At 37.0% G+C, this 9,493-nt stretch overlaps 1 protein-coding gene across 1 annotated transcript in view; it reads left to right on the plus strand.

Moving 5' to 3' along the window:
* The window catches only part of LOC306858974 (synaptotagmin-7-like), a 151,151-nt gene extending 142,679 nt beyond the window's left edge, over positions 1-8,472 (plus strand). Inside the window, exons 8-13 of the mRNA XM_079399791.1 lie at positions 3,621-3,888; positions 4,760-4,929; positions 5,949-6,063; positions 6,408-6,607; positions 7,291-7,413; positions 7,533-8,472. Coding sequence (XP_079255917.1) covers positions 3,621-3,888; positions 4,760-4,929; positions 5,949-6,063; positions 6,408-6,607; positions 7,291-7,395 — 858 coding nt within the window. The 3' untranslated portion in view covers positions 7,396-7,413; positions 7,533-8,472. The remainder of the gene's footprint in view (positions 1-3,620; positions 3,889-4,759; positions 4,930-5,948; positions 6,064-6,407; positions 6,608-7,290; positions 7,414-7,532) is intronic.
* The last annotated feature ends 1,021 nt before the right edge of the window (positions 8,473-9,493 follow it).

Here is a 9,493-nt window from a genome sequence, read left to right on the forward strand (position 1 = left end):
CTGCCTGAACTAACGCAGAATGCTTGATTTATAAACTTGTAATGAGTTTACATCTTTTTTTCTACAAATTCTGAACTTACATCTTGCAAATTTTTACTTTTTGCTCTGAATTCTGAATTTATATCACAGAATTGACTTTTTTCTTCAGAATTCTGAGATTACATCTCAGATTTAAAAAAAAAAAAGTGACACTATCTCACAATTCCATCTTTTTGTGACTTTATATTTTACAATTTGCGTGTGAAACATCTCAGGGTTGTGAGATTGTTTTTATACTTTTATTTTGTGGTGGCAATGAGCTTTCATAGTTTTCTTCTTGTTTTGCTTCTCTGATGTGGCACTAGATTAAACACAGGGATGCATCATGTGTAATTGGTGCTCTCCCTTACTGCAGTCAGTCACACACAAAGTGTCAAAGGGAACTTACCTCCACAAAAACCCCGTAATTAGAACTGGTGCAATGTGTGGCAGGGACGTGGACGACGGCCTCTACAGGGTCTGCATGTCATTACGTGGGTGGTAAGGCGTTTTTAAAGAGATGTGATGAGGGCTAATGATGGTACTTCCTCTTTAAGAGGGTGCCAGAAGCTCTTGTAAGCGCCAGCCTCTTGCAGCTCTGATTACCACTGGGGGGCATTGGGGCATGGCATGTCAAATTAAGCCCAACTTTTAGTCAAAGTCCTGACACAGATGGGAGTTCATTAATTCGATATGCTGCTGCTTGTCAGACCACTTTAAATGATGGATCACTAAGGTGTTTGTAAAGACCACCAACCGGTTCCCAACTTTTCGCCCTTCACCACGTATTAATGTGAAGGCAGCAGCTTTTCACAAGTCGTTAGAGAGCATCCCGGCAACTTTTTTGTCTCATATTTGACAAGTGCAGTGTTTTGTTAGTCATGTTTAGGCAGCAGGGGAGTCTGTTCCATTAGTTTTCCCGATTCAAACCAGTAGTTACTAACATAACAATATTGTGAAGCACAAGAGACTCGACTCTTTTCAGTCGAGCATGTTATTAAGATAATATGATATTCTCATAAGAAAAGAATGCAAAACAATTTTTTTTTTTTTTTTTTTACGTTTTGGTATTTAAACTGATAACTTGTGAGTTTGTGAATGCTTTTGACTGATTCACTATAAGAATCGGTTCATAAGAATCATCTGTTCTTAAATCGAATTCAGCGTTATTTTAGGATTATTTATATACTGGTATGTATTAATATTTTGAATTCACTTTTATTTCTGTATTTTCAGTTTTATTTTTAGTTGAAGTTTTAGTGATTTAGTTATGTGCTTTTGTTTTATTAGTTTTATGTTTCTGTTTAGCTTTTATTTAAATTTGAGTTTGTCATTTTAGTACTTCAACACAAACTTTGAAGTTTGAAGTTTTGAGATTTTATTTAACTTTGTCTTTGATATTTTGTCTCATATTTCGCAACTAAGTATTTTTTTATTAAGGTTTTTGGTTTTAAACTACACTGAACAAAATTATAAATGCAACATTTTTGTTTTTGCCCCCATTTTTCATGAGATGAACTCAAAGATATAAGACTTTTTCTATGTACACAAAAGGCCCATTTCTCTCAAATATTGTTCACAAATCTGTCTAAATCTGTGTTAGTGAGCACTTCTCCTTTGCCGAGATAATCCATCCACCTCACAGGTGTGGCATATCAAGATGCTGATTAGACAGCATGATTATTGCACAGGTGTGCCTTAGGCTGGCCACAATAAAAGGCCACTCTAAAATGTGCAGTTTTACTGTATTGGGGGGTCTGGGGTCCGAGAACCAGTCAGTATCTGGTGTGACCACTATTTTCTTCACGCAGTGCAACACATCTCCTTCACATAGAGTTGATCAGGTTATCCACTCCTCTTCAATGGCTGTGCAAAGTTGCTGGATATTGACAGGAACTGGAACACGCTGTCATATACGCCGATCCAGAGCATCCCAAACATGCTCAATGGGTGACATGTCTGGTGAGTATGCTGGCTATGCAAGAACTGGGATGTTTTCAGATTCCAGGAATTGTGTACAGATCCTTGCAAAATGGGGCCGTGCATTATCATGCTGCAACATGAAGTGATGGTCATGGATGAATGGCACAGCAATGGGCCTCAGGATCTCGTCACGGTATCTCTGTGCATTCAAAATGCCATCAATAAAATGCACCTGTGTTCGTTGTCCATAACATACGCCTACCCATACCATAACTCCACCGCCACCATGGGCCACTCGATCCACAACGTTGACATCAGCAAACCGCTCACACACACGACGCCATACACGCTGTCTGCCATCTGCCCTGTACATTGAAAACCAGGATGCATCCGTGAAGAGAACACCTCACTAAAGTGCCAGACACCATCGAATGTGAGCATTTGCCCACTCAAGTCAGTTACGACGACGAACTGCAGTCAGGTCGAGACCCCGATGAGGACGACCAGCATGCAGATGAGCTTCCCTGAGATGGTTTCTGACAGTTTGTGCAGAAATTCTTTGGTTATACAAACCAATTGTTGCAGCAGCTGTCCGGGTGGCTGGTCTCAGACGATCTTGGAGGTGAAGATGCTGGAAGTGGAGGTCCTGGGCTGGTGTGGTTACACGTGGTCTGCGGTTGTGAGGCCGGTTGTATGTACTGCCAAATTCTCTGAAACGCCTTTGGAGATGGCTTATGATAGAGAAATTAGCATTCAATTCACGGGCAACAGCTCTGGTGGACATTCCTGCAGTCAGCATGCCAATTGCACGCTCCCTCAAAACTTGCAACGTCTGTGGCATTGTGCTGTGTGATAAAACTGCACATTTTAGAGTGACCTTTTATTGTGGCCAGCCTAAGGCACACCTGTGCAATAATCATGCTGTCTAATCAGCATCTTGATATGCCACACCTGTGAGGTGGATGGATTATCTCGGCAAAGGAGAAGTGCTCACTAACACAGATTTAGACAGATTTGTGAACAATATTTGAGAGAAATAGGCCTTCTGTGTACATCAACGAAGTCTTAGATCTTTGAGTTCAGCTCATGAAAATGGGGGCAAAAACAAAAGTGTTGCGTTTATAATTTTGTTCAGTATAATAACTTGTTTGTGAGTGTTTTTGACTCAGAAGAACTGGTTCATAATAAGAGTCAACTTTTCATGAATCAGATTCAGTGATATTTAATTTTTTATTTTTATAAGACTTGTATTTATTAATATTTTGAATTCGTTTCTTCAACTTAAACCTTATTTCATTCAGTTGCCAAGGCTACTTTTTATTTAATATTTATATTTTTAATTTGTTTTTGTTTTACTTCAATTTCAGTTAAAGGACACTATTTTAATAGTTTACTTTTAAAAATAAAATTTTTTGTTTGTTTTTGTTTTTTGTCTTTTTTCCCGTACAACCAGAGAAGATGCAATAGAAATTTGTGGGTGTTTGTGTTTATTAACTGTATTATTTTTCAGTACCTGGTATTTTATATAATCACATTTAATTTAAAAATAATTTATTTAGCCACACTGCTGTAGATTCAGTTATGGTGCAGGACACACTGCAATGTGGTTTTGTTAACAATGATTTAATGTAGAGTGATTAAGCTTTTTAATGACAATCTTGTCCACTTTGGTTTGTAAGTTGTCCCCAGGCTCTGAGGAAGAGGAACATGAAGGACCCGTGTGCGAGAAGCTGGGACGCATCCAGTTCAGCGTGGGATACAGTTTTCAGGACTCCACACTGACAGTGAAAATCCTGAAGGGTCAGGATCTACCTGCAAAAGATTTCTCCGGCACTTCAGATCCATTCGTCAAACTTTACCTTCTGCCAGACAAGAAGCACAAACTTGAGACCAAGGTCAAAAGAAAGAACCTCAATCCTCACTGGAACGAGACCTTCCTATTTGAAGGTCAGTATGTTTTGATATCTCAGCTACATTATTATGTGTTTCGAGTTTCTAGTACTTATGTAGTTCAAAGGTGGTTTCTCTCATGTAGCCAGATGTCTGACTCGTTAAATCAAATCTGCATAAATGATTAAACTCACATTCATTGACTACTATTCAAAAGTTTGAATATTTTTTAAATAAGTCTAAATAAGTCTTATATTTGAATATGGTATCACACGATCCTTCAGAAATCATTCTAATATGCTGATTTGCTTCTCAAGAAACATTTCTGATTATTATCAATGTTGAAATCAGTTGTGCCACTTAATATTTTAGTTGAAACCATGATATGTTATTGGTTCAGGATTCTTTGAAGAACAGAAAGTTTAAAAGAACAGCTTTTATTTAAAATCTTTTGTATCATGATAAATACCTTTACTCTCACTTTTGATCAATTTACAACTGCAACTTTGGTCTAAAGTATAATTTATTTATTTTTTAATATTACAGTATTAATCTTACCTTTGCACAATAGTATATAGATCAGATATGTATATGATTTTTATTTATTTAATTTAAATTCATTATGAACTGTCAGGTCAAAAGCATGTGGTTTTTACATCATATTAACCCAACAAATGTGTTGTGTAACAAATGTAAATTACATAAATCCTCAGTTGTATATTAGTTCTTCGTCACAAGTGCTCACATCAACCCAGCACCTTCTAAACAGAAAACATTTCCCAGCGGAAACAAAAGTATGCAATTTTGTATGCAATGTGCATCAAGCGGTCAATGAAGGGGGCCGGTCCAAAGTATTTTTGTACCCCATATTGAACTGTAAATAATTTGAGTGAGCTAAAATGATCCTCTTCCCATCTCTCTCTCCCAGGCTTCCCATTTGAGAAGGTGGTGCAGCGCACACTCTACCTGCAAGTGCTAGATTATGACCGTTTTAGCAGGAATGACCCTATAGGAGAGGTTTCCATCCCCCTGAACAAGATCGATCTGGCCCACATGCAGACCTTCTGGAAGGAGCTGAAACCCTGCAGCGATGGCAGTGTGAGTGGATCTGTGTGTTTCTACTAAATTACCATTTCTGTCATTATGAAAGAGAGGAAGGAGCCAAAGACACCAAAGCAGGAGCAACAGACACAAATAATAGTCAAAGAAAAGCGTCCAAAGAGATGACGTGACTGAAAGAGGTTGGCTAGGGACAGGAACAATACAACTTTAATTGTGCAGTGGGTAGAGTACGACGTGCAGAGCCTCAATTAATGGCGCACTGGGTGCTGTCAAATGTTTACACAAGAACAAGAGATGCACAAGTGTGTCGTTAGCATAAAGAGTCTTTGAAGTTCTCCAGGTAGGTTTTCTGGCATGAGGCGTGCAAAAGATCTCCCATGGGTTCATTGACATAGAAGAAATATGTCATAGTAGTAGCAGAAATATGTCAGAGAATATATATAGATAGAGAGATATATATAAAAACATAATGCATAAATAAATAGATACATTTTTTTTAAATAAAAACCAGTACCAGAATTAATATTGCATACAATTTATATTAATATTAATTAAATGCAAGTAAATAAATAATGGAAGTATATAGTGAATGCTGGGTTAAATGCAACCCAGCGCTGGGTAAAATATGGAAAAACCCAGAGGTTGGGTTAAACATGTAGTTCAAGTTCAAGTTCAAGTTGAGCTTTATTTAACTCAACAGTTGGTTGAAAACAACCCAATCGCTGGGTTTGTCCATATTTTACCCAACGCTGGGTTGTATTTAACCCAGCATTTTTTTTTAGAGTACACAACAATGTAAAGCTGAATAAAATATAATTTTTTTCCTATTAAAATAAAATAAAATAAAATAAATGTTTCAACAAAATATCAGCATCAAACACTGAAAATCCTATAAAGGTCAACCACTGACTAGTAGAAAACATTTTTTTAATATATGTGTTTGCCCTGTTATTTCTCACGGAAAAAACTGTGACCTCATATGAACCAGCTTGCATGACTGAGGTTTAAACAAATGAACCGGTCCAGTGCTGACCTTACTGTGTTCTTATCTTCAGGGTAGTCGAGGAGACCTGCTTGTGTCTCTGTGTTACAATCCCACTGCCAACACCATCACTGTGAGCATCATCAAGGCACGCAATCTCAAAGCCATGGACATCGGGGGAACATCCGGTATCAACATACACCCATAGAACCTCACAGACTAATCATTTAACTTCTTCATCTTGTAGAACATCACACCATCATGGGTTCGATTCCCACAGGACACACTGTATATGTGCTTACCTTGAATGTTCTGGAAGTTATTTAACAAAGCATCTGCTAAGTGAATAAATGTAAATGTGATATAGTTAAATTCCATGCACTGAGTGCTTATGGGATTTCTGTGGAAATGTCCTTGTCAAGGTGCCATCTGCACAGTAATCATCTCCCATGTAATTTAGAATTCATCACAGGAATTCTGATTCCCTGGACCTGAATCGCTGTGGACCGTTCCCTGTTTGTGTGCGTTTCAGACCCCTACGTCAAAGTGTGGCTGATGAACAAAGATAAACGAGTGGAGAAGAAGAAAACGGTGGTGATGAAGAGGTGTTTGAACCCCGTGTTTAATGAGTCCTTTCCCTTTGATGTCCCCGCTCACGTCCTCCGAGAGACCACCATCGTCATCACAGTCATGGATAAGGACAAACTGAGCCGCAATGATGTCATAGGCAAGGTGTGACATCACAAACTAGATAGAATTATTAGAAATCTTTTGGAACAATATAATTTAGCGTTCAAATAATTGGGGTCAGTGTGTGAGTGTGTGTTTTCTCTTTTTGAAAGAAATTAATCCTTTTATTCAGCAAGGATATGTTAAATTGGTAAAAAAAAAAAAAAAGAAAATTCAAATAATCCTGAAAAAAATGATCACAGGTTCCAAAAAACATTATGCCTGTTTTTAACATTGATAATAAATCGGCATATTAGAATGATTTCTGAAGGATCATGTGACACAGAAGACTGGAGTATCGATGCTGAAAATTCAGCTTTGCATCACAGGAATAAATTATATTTTAAAATATATTATAATAGAAAACAGTTATTCTAAATTGTTTTAAATTTCACAATATTGCCGTTTTCACTATAGTTTTAATCGGATAAATGCAACCTTCATGAGCATAAGGCACTTCTTTAAACCTTACTGATCCCAAACTTTTGAGCTCATGAAGATGAATCAAACTTATTGCGTCAAACTTACCAATAGTATATACATTTACAGTATACAATATCTATATGTTGGTAAATAATGCTGTTTATTAAATATAATTAATAAATACTAGTATATTGGTAGTATATATACTAATTCATTGAAATGACTTGAATTTACTAAATGTAATGAAGTTTATCCACCTCTAGATCTATCTCTCATGGAAGAGTGGTCCAGCAGAGGTAAAGCATTGGAAAGACATGATGAGTCACCCGCGCACTGTCGTTGCCCAATGGCACGCTCTCAAAGCTTGAAGGACCCACCCAACAAAAGTAAACAACACCTCCAAACAACCCTATTGATATGCACAAGTTTAAACACGGGTACCAAAAGCCATCCAACTATCTTTGTTTCTCTCTCTCTTCCTCCCTTCTCCATTTTTTTCCTGCAGTTTGTTTATGGAGACCCTTCCTTTTATTCACTGCTTTTATTTTTTTCCCACCAAAAAGAGGCTAAGCACTGCCAAGAAGACTGGAAGATAAAGTCTCGCGTAACCAAAAGAGGTAAACAGACTCGTCTTCCTTGAGAAAAAGTTTGACAAGTCGACTATTCTCTGAACAGCTGGACCGTGGAACAGGGTGACTTCTATCATCGCTGAACTTGAAACGGCTGAATACAATCTCCTGAACCGACCCTTCTATTGCCATGTTTGTGTCTCACCTCCCTCACGCCGTCCCTCTGACGGTACGGAAAGATCCAGAAGGATCGCAACCACAGTGCAATACCTAGCTGAAGGAGGGATGAACTTGCTGTGTGTTGGACTTCGTCACCTCTTGATGTTTTCTCGGAACAGTGTAGAAATTCGCTGGAACTCTTCGTCGTCTGTATGTACTGTGGGTGCTGTTATGTGACGGAAAAAAGGTCTTGTTTTAAAAAAAAAAAAATTATAAAAAACACGGAAAAAATTCAAACTCACTTTAATTGACAGTTCAAGTGCGTAGGAGAAATACATTTGAACAGTTTTAGAACATTCCAACAAATAGGGACAAAAAACTGAGAATCTACGCAAGTACATAAATGCAAACATTTCTAGCCATGTTAGTTTGATTTAAATGCATTGTTTGTTGAATGCTTCAGGCCTTGTTTCCACCTGGTATTAAGTTGCATTTTCAATGATGTAATCACAGTGGTCAGTCAAGATGCATTATAGTTTACTCCTGCATTTAAATGCATTTCCTATGATAACTTGTGTTCAGATTTTATCTAGACCCTCCCTTTTAATTTCTTCATATATTCGTGTGTGTGTGTTTAACTTCAACTACTTACTAGTTACCAAGCAGATACACATTTACTAAAAATAACAAAAACACAGCAAAATTACTAAACTAACTAAAATGAAAACAGATAATATAAAAACAAAAACTGACTCAAAATATTAAAAAAAATCTACAATGGTCACGATGAATGCAATCCGATTAAATAAGTTTTCGACTACCTCTATAAGAAATTGAAAGCTCAAAATGTTTTATTAAATTATTAATGTTAAATTATAATATTTATTATAACACAAAATGCATGTAATTTGATTATTTATTTTTATTGTAATAATCAAAACTGAAAGATGATTTTGCCACATTATTCCATTTCACAAATGGTTGTCTTGATTATTCATATTAATATTATTTCAATATATTTACTATATTTTTATAATAATAATAAAAACTGAATGATGACTCATGGTGACAAGATGTCACATTGCGCCCCAATTGTTGTCAGTAAAGTTTAACTTGCAGTACACCGAACCCAAAATATCAAATGGTTTGTAATTGGCTGTGATCGTGTCTCGTCACTTTGCATTATCTCCGTCAATGTAGTTTTTCTTCCAATGTTTTGACGGTACTGCTTTTACAGTTTCTAAATCGGAGTGAGTTTTGCTTTGCAAGTTGAAAGTGATGCACTAGTGAAGTGGAAAAGATCAAAATATTGTAGACCCCATTTACAATGCTGTTTAGCGTCATCCAATTGTGATTGAGTCAATAAAAATGCATCTTAACACCAAGTGTTAACAGGACCTCATTAACACAATGCAAAAGCGGTTTATTGACGCAAACATCTGATGTTTATTACTGCTACAGAACCCAGCATAGGTATATACATATATCAGGATGCCGTGCTTGCAGTGCTTTGGCCAAAGCATTTGTGTACTTGCATAGAGTACTATACTGATTCTTCTTTCAAAGCGAAGCGCGATAGACAAGATAGGAGTGAGTGTTTGAAGCCTGTGTGTCGGCAGATACGCCTTTGTGATAGAAGCAAACCACAAAAATCCTTTTATCTAAACTAGCATTCCTCATGTAACATACACATCTTGCAGAGGATTGCATCAACCACTTAACCAGTATGCAATGACAC

The sequence above is a fragment of the Barbus barbus genome, assembly GCF_936440315.1.
Source record: "Barbus barbus genome assembly, chromosome: 1".
In the NCBI taxonomy this organism is placed as follows: Eukaryota; Metazoa; Chordata; class Actinopteri; order Cypriniformes; family Cyprinidae; genus Barbus; species Barbus barbus.